Source organism: Halichoeres trimaculatus, unplaced genomic scaffold (assembly GCF_033239565.1).
Source record: "Halichoeres trimaculatus isolate MK-OKI-2021-1 unplaced genomic scaffold, fHalTri1.1 fHalTri1_scaffold_21, whole genome shotgun sequence".
Classification (NCBI taxonomy): domain Eukaryota; kingdom Metazoa; phylum Chordata; class Actinopteri; order Labriformes; family Labridae; genus Halichoeres; species Halichoeres trimaculatus.
The window spans coordinates 17113954-17128591 of record NW_027437199.1 but is presented as its reverse complement, the minus strand read 5'-3'; the positions used below and the strand labels follow the sequence as shown (position 1 = coordinate 17128591).

The 14638-nt window shown below is 39.1% G+C and overlaps 2 protein-coding genes across 10 annotated transcripts in view; both read left to right on the top strand.

Moving 5' to 3' along the window:
- Window positions 1-793: 793 nt before the first annotated feature.
- LOC141810782 (E3 ubiquitin/ISG15 ligase TRIM25-like) lies at window positions 794-5515 on the top strand. The gene is made up of 3 exons (XM_074698591.1): window positions 794-863; window positions 1322-1396; window positions 3418-5515. The coding sequence occupies exon 3, from the start codon at window positions 3420-3422 to the stop codon at window positions 4938-4940; it is 1521 nt and encodes a 506-aa protein (XP_074554692.1). The 5' UTR covers window positions 794-863; window positions 1322-1396; window positions 3418-3419; the 3' UTR covers window positions 4941-5515.
- A 4030-nt stretch (window positions 5516-9545) lies between these two features.
- LOC141810375 (ELKS/Rab6-interacting/CAST family member 1-like) overlaps window positions 9546-14638 on the top strand; it is a 181759-nt gene continuing 176666 nt past the window's right edge. For all 9 annotated transcript variants that reach the window (XR_012600089.1, XR_012600088.1, XR_012600087.1 and 6 more), the window contains exon 1: window positions 9546-9779. The gene's annotated coding sequence lies outside the window, so the exon portion shown is untranslated. The remainder of the gene's footprint in view (window positions 9780-14638) is intronic.

Below are 14638 nucleotides of genomic sequence, written 5' to 3'. Positions count from 1 at the left end.
CCAGTTTTGGCTGAAATTTCATGAAATATGTGTCCCTCTTCGAAGCCCATGCCATCCCAGGTGACAACAACGCATCCTGAATCAGGTCTGAGGGCTAAAACCTCTGTTTTGGGTTTTCCCAAAGTGAGCTCAGAACGTAAGGTCCAGACCTGAAATTTGGAGCCAAATTTTGACTTTCCAGTTTTGGCTGAAATTCCATGAAATATGTGGTCTATTATTTACTCACACAGCAGAGCAGTCTCTTTCCACCTGAGCGGGGTCAAAGGTCAAGTTCACTGATGATGTTTCTTTACAATGATCTCTAATGCAAATGACTGGCTGAGCACTGCATCACTTGTACTTAAGTACTTTGACTGTTTACTGCAATACAATGAAAAAAGACTGTGGCTTTTGACTGCGTCTTTCTGTTTAATTCGACCAATTCTGTTTCATGCAACCTTACACCCTCACTTTTTCACGTGTGCAAACAGATTACTCTGCACCGTGTACCACCTGTCTGCAGGTTGTCTGACTCAATCTATTTAACTTATTCAAGAATCTTTTTTTATTACGTCTATTAAAGACTTTGTGGTTACATTTCCAAAAGAAAACAAAAACTGAGCTGAACTAACTTTATAACAAGAAATAAAGAAATGTTGTTCCTTTTATTTTCACAAATATATCCTCTGCTGATTCAGCTGCTTCACTCAGAAAGGGTAAAAAAAAATCTGGGGAAATGCTTCAGACCTTTCTCCAGGAAGAGGAGGGGAGACAGGATGGGAGGGATCATGTGTCATTCTCTAAAAATGAAACTTCACAACTAAAAGCAAACTCTCTTTCTCTTCTTTCAACTGACAGAGTGTCTGACGGAGAATTCTTGGAAGGTAAAGATGAACTGCGCACCTTGGTTCATTTTCTTAATCTTAAACAGACATACACTGACATTTTCTGGAGCTTTGGGCTGCAAGAGAGACTTGTTTGGTGAAAAAATATAGTCACAATATTGACTTCTGCAACTGTTCTTACTGAATTGACAAAGGTTGATGATTATTTGCTTTTTTTTAATTTGAAACACAAATAACATGTTTAAGTTTAAATGTTGTTGAAGAAATAAGCTTATTTGCTCATTGCTTTGCAAAACAACTAGTAAAAGTAAGTAGAACCATTATTCTTTTTATAGTGTGAGTGACTCATCGGAGTAACTAAAAAAACAGGCTCCACCCAGAAACTGGCTTTGGAAAGTTACAAAAGCATTACTAAAGACACAAAAACATTATGTTTCTAGCATTCCTGTTCTGTGACAGTCCTAGGTATTTTTAAACCAAACCTCCTCTCAACACAGAAAAACCTGGCTGTGTTTAAACTTTGGGACTGCATATTTTTCAAAGAAGAAGAAGACGAGGACTGGTTCCAATCAGTAAGTACCTAAATCTGTGGTATGAAAATCGTTAAGTTCTGTGCCATCATGTGGCAAAGTGTTATATAAACTAATCAACTACAGATGGTAATCAAGCCTTCACTGAAGCTTTTTCCAGTTCTGCTTTGGTTGTAAAGATGTTTATGTTGTTGTCGAACTTATATCATGAAGTTGAAACAGTAAAGTTAGGTTTTTTAGTTGTTTTTATTGTTTTTGTTTTGCATATGGCTTCTGAAAGATGTCCGTAGGCAAGGTTTATGATAAGGTAGGAAGGCGACAGCAAAGCCAGGAATCACTTTTTCCATCATCTCAGGAAACATGAGTAGTGGTGCCTGGTGCTATTATTAACTGAATGGAGATCATAATGGCCCATATGCTCATGTTCAAAGTCTGCATTTTGTGCTGCTAGCTCTGTGGCTAACTCAGGATGGTAACTACAAGAAGCTGCACTCAGCAGAGCCAAAGAAAGTTACCAGGTTTGCCTCTAAGCATTACCTTTGATTCTTCTCCAATCCCTGCAGTGCCTCTTTCTTCCCTGGTGTCTGAGTCCATATGCACTCATTGTTCACAGCCAGGAAACAGACACTTGAACATTTCTACCTGTTGGTAAACTACACCTTATTCAGATAACGCATCATGCCCTTGATCTTGGGTTAAGTTTTCTGACAATCTTCAGATCCTGGGGTTCTAACTTTTAACACCTTAGAGCCTGACCCCAAATGGCCAACAGGGATCTGTAGTTCAACAGAGCTTTACTGAGCTCCAGTTGATTCAGACAAAATTTGTCTTAGTTAGACAATATTTATTAATTAAAGGACTGTGCGGACTTTATGTTTGCCATTAATTGACAACTTAAACTGGTCAGTAGTTTTTTCCATGACAAAAGTCTCCGTTTCCCATGAGCATTATCACTCTGTGTTGTAAAGATGTGACTCTTCCCAAGGCATGCATTTGTTTTGGAAGCAAATGAACAGACAGCAGATTTTTTCTTTGTTGGTGACAACTTTTTGCAGGATGCAAAGCGACAAGGTTAATTATTTATTTACCATTACATATAGCTTTTGTTTGAAATGCAACAACAAGCAAACTTTGTACACTTGATTTTTACCGTAGTTTCATGTACCAGACAAAACTTACCTCCACCAAGGAGGTTATGTTTTTGGGAGAGTTTGTCTCTATGTCTGTAAACAACATAACTCAAAAACTAAGGAACGTTAACTAAGGATGTTATTTTCCGGAAATGTTTAAAATGGGATAGAAGAAGATGGGATGGAAGAAGTGATTAAATTTTGGAGGTCATCTGGATCACTGTCTGGATCCAGGATTTTTTTTAAAGAATTCTTCATCATCGTGAGATAGGGCTGTTTTCACCATACGTGTATATAACTCCACAATAAATGGTCGCATTGCTTTGCAAAACAACACAAGATAAGGTCACCATAATTTCTGACAATCCAGATCCTGACAATATTCTGGATACTAAGATCCAGAATATGAAATATGTACTGGGTCATCATAATTTTCAACACTGTCAGGAAACAAAGTATCGTACAAACCTACAACTAACACCAAATAGTAGCAGACAGTCTGCTGAAAGGGAGTATAACATTAAAGTAGGACAGAGGTCTGTGCTCTCTGAGTGCTTTTCTAGTTAGCACTACAAAGCAGCCCGGTGCTCCGAGAGTTGTCTGTAGCGTGTAACCTTAGTGAATCCTGGTTATGTCCTACCAGTGCTCTTCTACCAACTCCAACCTCACCAAGCAGAGCTAACGTAACCTACTCTTTTCTTTTTGTCCATCGAACTTCAGTGTGTACCATTACTACAAAATAAATTAAGAAATCTTTTGAGCGGAGAAAAACACAAACTAAAAGGCTAAACACAAGCATCACAAACAATGGCTGATCCATTAATTTGATTCTTTGAAGTTAATAGGGATACTCATCTTTTTCAAAGAGAGAGTACATAATCAAAATGTATGTTTCCTTCCTGACTTACACATCAAATTCTCTCCCTCATCCAGACATGGCCTCACCCAGGTTCCTCACACCTGAGGAGAACTACCTGTGTTCAATCTGTCTCCATGAGTTCACGGAGCCCGTCTCTACTCCATGTGGACATAACTACTGCAAAGCTTGTATCACAGAATACTGGGACACCCTGGACCTGGCTCGGTGTCCTCTCTGCAAGAAACAGTTCCATACCCGACCACAGCTTCAGGTCAACACAGAGTTCAGAGATATGGTGGGGCGTTTCAACAACATGAGGTGGAGGAGTGGAGAGAACATTCCTGCCAAACCAGGAGAGGTTCCCTGCGACATCTGTACCACGCCAAAAATCAAGGCCCAGAAGACATGCCTGCTGTGTTTGTCCTCGTACTGCCACATGCATCTTGAGCTTCATCGAGAAGTCACGTCCAGTAAGAGGCACCAGCTGATTGACCCTGTGTCAAACCTGGAGGCAAGAGTGTGTAAGAAGCATGACAAGGTGTTTGAGTTCTTCTGCCATGTGGACCAGACGTGTGTTTGCTTTATGTGTTTGAAAGACGACCATGCGACGCACAAAGCTGCCTATTTACAACAAGAAATCACAAAGAGGAAGGCCCAACTGGCTGATGTCGCAGCAGAGATGAAAACAACAGAAAATGCTAAATCCAGGAGCATCAGAGAAATCAAATACTCAGTTGAACAGAGCAAGAAACAGGTAGAAGAAGAGCTAGAAGAAATTGCCGAGATTTTCACTGACCTGATTCTCTCCCTGCAAAAGTGTCAGACTGAGCTGACTGAGTTGATCAAAGGGAAGCAGGAAGCCGCAGAGAAAGGGGCCAAAGCCCACCTGACAAAGCTGGAGCAGGAAGTCGCTGAGTTGAGGAAAAGAAGATCTGAAATGAAGCAGCTTTTACAAACAGACGATGACCTCCAAATCCTGCTTGCATATCCCTCTCTTGACTCGTCTGCACATGAGAACCAAATCGACCCTCTGTCCCATTTCAATCCTCCATTACTGCCTGAACTCTCCGACATCCCTCCACAGACTTGCGTAGGGATGGTGAGAAAATGTGCGGCTCAGATAGAGAAGACATTCAGTAATGAGATGGGGATGCTAATTCATGAGGTCAGGTTATCTGATGGATTTGAGGCGGTGAGCCCTGATGAGTCTGAAAAACCACTAACGGATGAGTTTATTGAAGAAGTGTGGAATCCGCCACAAGACGAGCTGATGATGATCCAGCAGTGCCATGCCGTGGATGTGACTTTGGATGCCTACACAGCCAATTTAAGACTTTCTGTGTCAGGGGATGGGAAGCAACTGAGGGGGCAAAATCATCAGTCAATTCTATCTTTTTCAAATGGGAAAAGATTTTTTTATAATCCTTTAGTTCTTGGGAAGGAGGGCTTCTCCTCGGGAAGGTTCTACTTTCAGGTTCGGGTCAGCGGTTGTAACAACTGGCTTTTGGGAGTAGCCCAAGACTCTGTTCATGGGGAGGGGATTTACACTCACAGTCCTGAGGATGGGTACTGGACATATGCAGCATCAACACCCTGACCCAACACAGAGCGATGTGTTGGGAATGTTTACGCCAATCCCCTCAAAAACACAGTTGGTGTGTTTGTTGATTATGAACAGGGAGAGGTCTCCTTCTATGACGTTGACACCAGGACTCTGTTCTACTCCTACACAGGATGTAACTTCCTTTCAATACACCCACTCAAAGTGTTTCTCCACTCTGTGGCTGGTTTAAGCAGCAGTTCAAAGCTCTTTCCCACATTCGGTATCTGGGGAGGAGATCCCAATGACGTACTTGAAATCACTCCTGTGGCCTGTTGAACTGAGAAGATGAGAAACCTGAACTTTTGTGTTTGTCAACTAAGAACCAATCAAATTTCTGACTGTCTGGAAACATACAGTGACAACAGTTTAACTAGCACTTTGGAGACAAATATCCCCTTATGATCAAGTACTCAAGTTAGCCAAGTACATTTGCACATACAAGGTATTTGACTTGGTGTGTTGGTGCAACAATTAACAGGAAAATAATGTGAGCAGAAAATAATACAGAATCACTAGCTGTTCACTCTATGGAATAGAATATTAAAAAAAAGTAAAGATATAAAATTAAAAATACAAATGTACAGAAATATATTTAAAAAAATTAATAATAATAATAATAATAATAATAATAATAATAATAATAATAATAATAATAACATTATATTATTATTATTATTATTATTATTATTATTATTATTATTATTATTATTATTATTATTATTATTATAACAAAAACAGAGGGTACAAGGTGTAACGTGGAGCTGGATACTTTTAAGAGTTTTTCATATCTCAGTGGGAATATTGTTGAATTTTTCAATAAATAGATTTAGTGATCTGAGTTGTGCGAACTCCAGTCTTAAAATCTTAAGTCTATGTGGAGGTGCAAAAACTGCAGTTCATGTAGCATCCACTTGAGGCTTGCTGCAGAAACACTGAATATGCATACACTCCAATTCCAAAAAGCCGATCTTTACAGCAAAATAAACATAGTTACAACCTGGTTACAACAGCTTAGGTCTAAATAGCTCAAATCTCTATTGGCACATCATTTAAAGGGGGTTAAATTGTCTGTAATTTGTCTTTGAAGCTGAACAGTGTGTGATTGTGTTGACACAAAAGCAGCATGCCATGTCTACAGATAGAGCTTTTGCAATACAACAAATGTGATCAATCTAATTGCAGAGAAAAAAAAAAATTCTGTTAAAAGCTGTTAAAGTAAAGTTATCACTGTTGATGCATAAAGCAGCCGGCTTGGATTTTGGTGTGGTTTTGGAGAAAATTATAATTTAGCTTAGCTCTGGTTCTTATTGTTACAACGTATATATTTTTGGAATACCTACCAACTTTTTAGGGCAGGCAGAGGTCAAATAAAACCAATATTCTGTCATTTGTACTTTATACTTGTTATATTAAACACCCATTAAAAAAACAGCAAGATTTCACTGATAGATGCTGATAACATCAGTTATTTGACAGTTGGTTATGACACATATTTAAATCTGGAGGAAAGGTTGCTCAGTTAATCTGTATTTACATATTTAGTGCAGTGCTCATATTTAAGCAGGAGGTGGCAGCATTGTTTAATCATTATTCATTGCTGTGTACTCATGTGGGTTTTTCTCTGTTTAAATGTTAAAAAAAGAAAAGAATATGTTTTATATTTGACTGTCTGCTAAAAACAATAAATATTTTTAGATTTCTTTCAAAGACAAAATTGTCAAGATTTCCACAGTCACAGTCACACTTTAACTGATTCATGTATCATTAACAGCATTTTACTGTAATATATCCAGTAAGTTATTGCGAAGAGCAAATGAGTGTGGGGAAAAAAATACATTAATACAGTAATAATACAGTAAATACTTTTACAGTTACAGCTGCTTCCAGTAATTTACTGTAAAATACAGCAACCTTTTTTCACAGTGTAGCCCAAACACAGCTTTTTTTTAATTATGGTGATACAAATGCCTCTAATCCCTCTTGTAAGTGACCTTTGTGAATTTTAGTATACAAGTTTCATGTCCCATGATGTTTTGATTTTTCACTTGCAATTTTCTTTTAATTCAAGCTTTTCTTGAAAGAAATCCATCTGCTGTGATTCCCTAAAGTATATCTTACATTGTGAATTAAAATAGCACGTTATCAGTGTAACTCAAAGCCGTTATCCTTCACAGCTTAATAAAAAGGTTTCCTTGTAATCAGTTCTTCTGAAACTCTTTCTTGCCGTTTCCTTCCTTTAATTACAACAATGATATTATGTTGCTGATGAGACATATAAGATTTTTTTTTCTTTTTGACCTAATGAAAAACAAAAAAAGACAGACTGACAAAAAATTTCACTGTCCAGGTCAGCAGAGATGTTTTGGAGAAGCGCGCTGGTTCACTGTGGACCCTGGAGTGTTTCTCTCTGGGGGAACTTTAGCCAGCACACTATTTATACCTCAGCTGTCTGACTGCATGGCGCCCAGGGAACTGTGACACTGTGTGTGTGTGTGTGTGTGTGTGTGTGTGTGTGTGTGTGTGTGTGTGTGTGTGTGTGTGTGTGTGTGTGTGTGTGAAATTGGTCATGTCTATTAGAGAGTTCTTTAGGATGATGTGTAATTGTGTGACAGAGGCAGACAGAGGGACAGACCTGGGAGGCCTGAGTGACCTGTTATGAAATCTACCATATATTCAGTCACATATACTGTATGTAGGTCACTTACTCAACAGGCACACACTGACTCAGGTGTCAATAAGCCATATGTCCAACGCATTGATGCGGCAACAATCTGCAGGTATTGTTCTACGGGAAAGATGAAAGTGATTAATTGAGATTGATTTGAATCTAAAACATTTGGATAAAATTGTGTTTGAAATGACTCGGGGTCTTTCTTTTTTTTTTTATCATTTAGGGGTTTTTATTAGTAAGTTATGATCACTACAGCTTCTACTGCCACACTCTGCTGAAAACTGTCATATCATCATGCCATGAGGGTAGGAATCAAAGATCCGGTTATCTTAAACTCTTTGCTTGCAGTGTTTTGCTATTTGTCTTGTTAGTCAAAACACACTGTTTCTTCAGGTGTAACACAAATCAAGGTTTTGATTTACTTAATTGATGATATCTTGCTGTGAGTTTAGGATATTAGAATGAAAATTAAATCCCAAAAAAAATATCTGAGCTTAAATTTTGAAAAACTGCATAACTTCTGTTTGACTGAAGACCAGCCTGTTAGAGTTTGAAACACTCATAAATTGCCTGGTCTTTATTTTTTGTCTCTTCCTCCTCTTTTTTCTTTTTTCCACTAAGCTCTACATATAACCTGTTTACAACTCACCAGTGGCAAATGTGAATTTTTTCCAGACTTATTCAGGATTCAGTGGTTTTGAAATATACAAACAAAACAGGAAATCTATTTTTTAACAAACGTAAAAGTCAAAGTAGCTACAGTTCGAACAGTAGAAATTAGTCGAAATTAGTAAAAGAAACTTTAAATATGTTGTTTATTCCTGGCTGTGTGAACACATCGTGACAACCTTACATAAATCTGTGCTCCAGGGCACCCAAATCAACAAAGCTGGGTTTGGCCCTGCCCTTCACACTGCACAATAAAACACATCTGCACAATGATTGAACTACAGGAAGGACTGGGAACAGGATCTATAGATCATAATCTCTGAAGACGTCTGGATAAAATGCATCTCTGGTATGCCAACTCCCCGTGTTCGTATGAGACACATGTTAATTCAATTGCCCCTGATGCAGTAACCTAGTTTTATTACGTCACATGGTCTGGTCTTGCTCCTCCACAGTTAACTTCTGGTCCTTGTTCTGTGTGACACATCTCTTGGCCCAACCCACTCTCTAACATCTTTGGAGTGATACCTAAGAAAAACCTATTATTAAACCTACTATGCTACAAATGCATAGAAGATATTGCAGGTATTGTCACATACACCCATCTTTTTTTCAGAAGATGGGTGAATGAGTTGCAGTCTCTTCTCCAACCATTACTCTTGGATGCTGGCCAAAAAATGCTCACTAAATTGGCCTGTTGCTGCTGGGGGTGATTGTGCAGTCAATCCTTTGCTTTAGTTCTAGAATCTTTTCGTGGTTCCCTTTTGAGTTTACACTGGCCTATCTTTGTGTCTTACTTTATATCAATTTTATGTTTATTTATTTATTCATTAACCTATTTGTCAGGCCTCTTCTTGAATTATCTCCATTGCTTGTGGTTTACAGTGTGCTCTTGGTTTTAAAGTGGAAAATGAGGGATAATAGGAAGGTATGATGTTGATTACTGTCTGTTCAGTATGTTGTTATTAATGTGTGTTCGTGTAGACTATGTGTGATACACCCCCCCAGTAAAGCAAACAAACATAATAAGAGTGGAAATGTGTGAAATACTTTGAAAATAAAACCGTTTGAAATGGATTTTATGTCTTGTTGGGAATTATGCCTAAATGTAAACGCACTTCTCACCTTTTCACGGAGGCTTTAAAAGTTTGGGATTATCATGCACGCGACCAAACTGGCAGAGAGGAGGGGGGTGAGGAGGGGATTGGTACGTCTCGGGGGCGCGCGCCACCGTCGTGACGTCACGGGAGCTACCAGTGGTGAAGCAGGCAGAGACGGGAAGGAGGGAAAGATAGACGGAGGCAGGGAGACAGACACAAGACGGGGAGACAGTCAGTCCCCGAAAAAAAAGAGCCTTTCACCTCGACTGACCGTCTGCTACGATACGAAAACGTCACCTCGTGGTCTGATAAAAAGCTGAGGGGATATTTTCCTGGCCTTTCTTGCACGGAGCGTATTTCACAACCGAAGGAAACAACGTAAACACAGCCGCAGTGAGTACTGGAAGTTAGCTGGCAGTGTGAGTGTGCACACATATGTTTTATTACACAGGCCTTAATGTCTTTGTGTAAGTGTGTGTATTTGTAGAAATGTTCTCGGTCAAATATACATGTGTACCATGTATGTTCTCAATGTAGCTACGTTAACAAAAACATTATTAAAATTTCATGCCCGCTTTGAGGTGCAGCACGTACAGGTCAGCTGTGAGGCATGAGCATAGGAGCCAGGCAGCCCTTATAGCACATTTTGCATTGTTTTCCGAGCCTGTTTACCAAAGCTGTGTCTTATTTGGTTCAATAAAGCAGTTGTAGCTTAACAGCCAGAGGCTTTCCGTGGAATATCTGGCTAATAACGCTGTGTCGCTTCTCTGTACCGCCAAATGCGATTATCAATCTGTTCACTGTGTGGCAGCCGGCAGAAGATGTGCTGCTGACAGCTTTATAAAGCCACATCATTGCCTTTTTCTTTCTCTAATATTCTCTCACAGCGACCTTTTTAACTTAATAGATGATTTCCCTCCTGTGGTATCTGTAATCCCCCCTCAGGGACTTTTAAGTGCTCCTGTGGTTGTCGATATTAAGTTGCCACAGTGTTCCCATTGGGACTTTTAGTGGTGTTTCATTATTTTAAATAGTCTCCCCTTCCTCTTCCAAAGTTCAGATCTGTGCACTTCACTACACTGATGCTCACAGTGCTGCCATAGCACTGGATTGTCAAATGCCATGCCCTGTCAGCTGACAGATCAGATGCAAATTCACTCTGAGAGGACCAGATGAGGAAACTTACTGAAGAATGGGAAACAAAAACATATACTGGAACTGTCATAATAAACAGAACCCTTGAAGATAATGATGCTAATGAAAGTGTTGATATGAAATCAGTTGTGTGTGTTTTGCAGTGTCTTGGGGAGGGGACGCCAAGATTTCCTCCATGTTCCGCCCACAGCCCTATTTCTTTGCACCGCCCCTCCTCCGGGAAGAGCGAGTCAGGGAACTGAGCTGCTTCCTTCCACTCAGACTGTTGTAAACATGAGACATTTTTAAAGGTCCAGACTCTACAGGCTTTGACATATCAAAGCTGGTTTTTATCATATGACCACAATCTTTGATGCCTTTGTTTTGTATTTGTTCCAGAGGCCAAACTTTTGTCTATCAGTCTCATGTATTTAGTACAAAAAGTGAAATTAAAAAACAACACTTGTTAAGGGGGCAAAGTGGGGCCCACCTTGTGTTTGTCCCAGGGCAGGACAGATAACAAGTCACACTCGTGTTTTGAGATAACTTAAAGTCACTGATGCGAACCTTTGTCAGGACAGTGGGAGAAAGTCAGAGTATCTGGAGGGAGAAAGTGAGAACATGCAAACTCAACATTTAAAAAATGTGAACTAGAAACTTTGTAGCTACTGCACCACCCTGCAGCCATGAACACCATTCAGCTCAGAGTATTATATAAAAAAAGGTCTGGTAGTGTGCATGTCAGGATACACAGAAGAACAAAATAATCTCAACTAGTCACGAAAAAGTGATGTCTCTGGTTTTGTTGCTTTAAGGTAAGAAACTGAAGTTTAGAAGCCTGCTGTGGAAAGATGGAGCTGCATTTATCGAGACACCTTCAGGGTTAACTCTGTAATTTCAGACTACAAAGGTGGTACCAAACCTGCTCGGAGCAGGAGGTATCGGATATGAGAGCTCTTTGTGTTCTTTTCCTACATCATCGTTCAACAGACGAGATGGAGCCAGAAACTCTCTGTACTGATATAAGATATGAAAGTTAGTCTACTTACTTACTTAAACTGGGTGGTGATTACTATTTCTTAATGCTTCAAAAGCTACAACTAAAAGAAAATGTTGATATAGAGAGATAACACAGATGTACATCCAGTTAGATCTGCTTGTACATGATGAAGCAGTGATGTCATAAGTCTTTACTTATCCACTCTCACAGTCAGCTGTCTGTCATGCTTTTGGCAGCTGCACACCATACTCCTTTACACTGGACTATAGTTCAGACCAGGGGCGTTGCAGGGTCAGACACTTAAGGAGGGCTGAGCCCAGAGAGAGTGTGATACAGAGTTTCTTGTTCCTACGATGGACTAACCTGACACGCCAGACGAACAGTTTCATATATCTGCCACGGAAATATTTCACTAGTCCATCTGGGTAGCAGCTATTCCGATTTGTTTTCAGAGGCGGGACTTTAAAAAAAATCAGCAGCTGGTGATTGGACGACTGTTCTGATTAACACACTCACCACGGACTAATCCACATCAAGCCACGGTATGACGTAGCTTATGTGAGCCGATGCTTCTAAGAAACAATAGATGAACAACTACTGAATCACGAGAAACAGCTGTGAAAAAGGCGTTAGACGACAGCTTCCGTTTTTATAAATTTAACTTAAGAATCAAAGGAACGCTGACAAGTACGAAAGTCTGCTGACATCACGTCTGCTCCCACAGCTCCCGCCTCTCTTCCCTGATTGGACCGGTCAGAATTTAGCCGAGTGAAATCGTTGGTCATTGGAGCCTGACAAGATGGACCTGCAGGAGTTCAGAAACTGAATCAAGCAGGTCCATCTGCTCTGCAAGGTTAACAATGGACCACTTGTTCACTGAACACTGAGCCAGAGGACTCTTCTTTCCTGTATGGCCTAAGTAGAGGAATATATTTAACTGAGTTTCTTATTAATGTATTACTAGGGATCAAGAAGATTTTATTGATACCACATTTTAAGGATGCACGATATTGGATTTTTTTGCCGATATCTGATACCAATACCGATATTTTTTTCTGTGCATGTAATTGCAGACATTATCAACTCTCTTCTGTATTGCAAGTAGTGTATTGTATTATGGTGCATACACGTATCACATTTGTTTTGTAATATTAATTACTTGTGCAAAATCGGAAAAATAAATGCTCAAACCTGTATTTTTATTTATAACCATTGCTTTAAAAAGAAAAAAAAATCCCAAAAAAGAAAAATCGTACTCTAAAGTTGGATGAAGCTCTTCCTGTAAAAGTAATAACAATACGCACAACCAGGGCAAATTTGGCCAATTTCATCATTGACGGTCAGTAAATATGACCTCTGTTCACAGAGAACATGTGAGAAGTGTAACTGTATGGCAGTTAAACCCAAATTGAAAAAAATGGTTTACTTTGGTAAATGGTAACTGTGCCTAAATTGGTCAGATACATGTACCCTATAGCCTGCTGCTTAAGTTTAACTTAAAACAGGAACCAAATATGTGACTTCTCAGTCTAAACTGTGCAAACAACATCACAAAAAGTGCAAAAAAAAAAACAAGAAACACATGCATCTTCAGCCCATTATTTTAATTGGTTTATTATATTGGTGGAATTCAGTGTGTTGGCCAATATCCCATATTTTACTTTCAAGCGAATATCAAAAGATACCGATATCGTACTGATAATATCATGCATCCAGAATACCAATGCCATTATTATAATGCCATGATCCCGCTTCCCTTAACAACTCCTGTGAATATCTGTGTACAAAAAGAAGACTTATCCTCTATGTCAAAACATTTAATTTAGTTTATAAGTAAATAAAAAAAGGCATGACACTCTTGGTATTTAACGTTGTGTGTCAGATGTTTAAACGTGTTGGAGGTTTTACCATCTTTGCATAATATTACAGTGATGCACAAATGCGACTTTGCAATGTCAGCATCCTTTTTGGTAAAGTGAAGCCAAGCTTCGCCATTGTCTTGAAAATTCTGCTGCTGACTGACAAGTGTAATTGAGATGTGGCATGTCACGAGATTTCAACAGAAGTTTCGGCTTCACGTTAAGAATAAAAGCGAATGATGTCAGTGGATCTAACCGTTTCTAGTAGGGTTATACAATATATCGGTATTGGCCGATGTGTAAATGTGGGACGATATTTACTCATTAGCTGTCGGCCATTTTCAGAGCAACTTGAACGGTCTTTCAAGACCCAAATAATATTGTTTTCTCTGATTTTGTAAACACCAAAACTACCTAAGAAGAGTGGACTCTTTTCTTTTATGTCTCTCTTCATGCTTTTGATCCAAAAAACAGACAAAATTTATTTTTTCGATCACGTTTATCTCAAGCGCTGCATCCTTTGATCCTCTCCATGGTCGTCTTTTCTAACGATCACGTCGCTCTCTCTCTGAACTACCTCGACACATCATCTCAGAATGTTTTTGTTTGTTTGTTTGTTTTTTTCCAATATTGGTATTAGAAAATATCGGTCATTGGCCATAATAGCAGTATTGATATCAGATATCAGTATCGGCCAAAATTTTCATATTGGTGCATCCCTAATTTCCAGTCAGATCTTAAGAGGAACTGTATATCAATGCCCATCCATATTTACTACAATTTAATTTGCATAGACTAAAGATATTAGCTGGATTTAAAAAATGGTTGTTCATGTCCCTCTATAATTATTTTCTGGGGTATTTTTTTTGCTTCTGCATCCCTAAAAAGGGTCCCAAGAGCCAATGGTTCAAACTCATATTTGTCTTATTCATAGATGTTGCAAGAAACGCCCTTCAATCATGAACTGTTTACCCAAACCAAGTGCAGATTTGTCAGCTTGATCATCAGCACTGTGTGACAGATTCAGCCTTATCTGCTTTGTTTTGGTTTGTAAAGCCAGATAACCAAAATCATATCATCATACAAGCCTCAGGTAGAATGTTGCTTTATGCAGGATCACTCTCCAGGCTGGATAACCTCTGAAAAGTTATGCATCAACATCTCTGAGAAGTTGTTCTTAAATAGGGGAATTATTTAGAAAGTGAAGGTGTCAGAATCTCTGCATTACATCTGAACGAGCACATTCCTTTTTACAAGCC

Excerpts from the sequence above, each read along its gene's own strand:
- LOC141810782 (XM_074698591.1), top strand. The coding sequence starts at position 3,420 with ATGGCCTCACCCAGGTTCCTCACACCTGAGGAGAACTACCTGTGTTCA.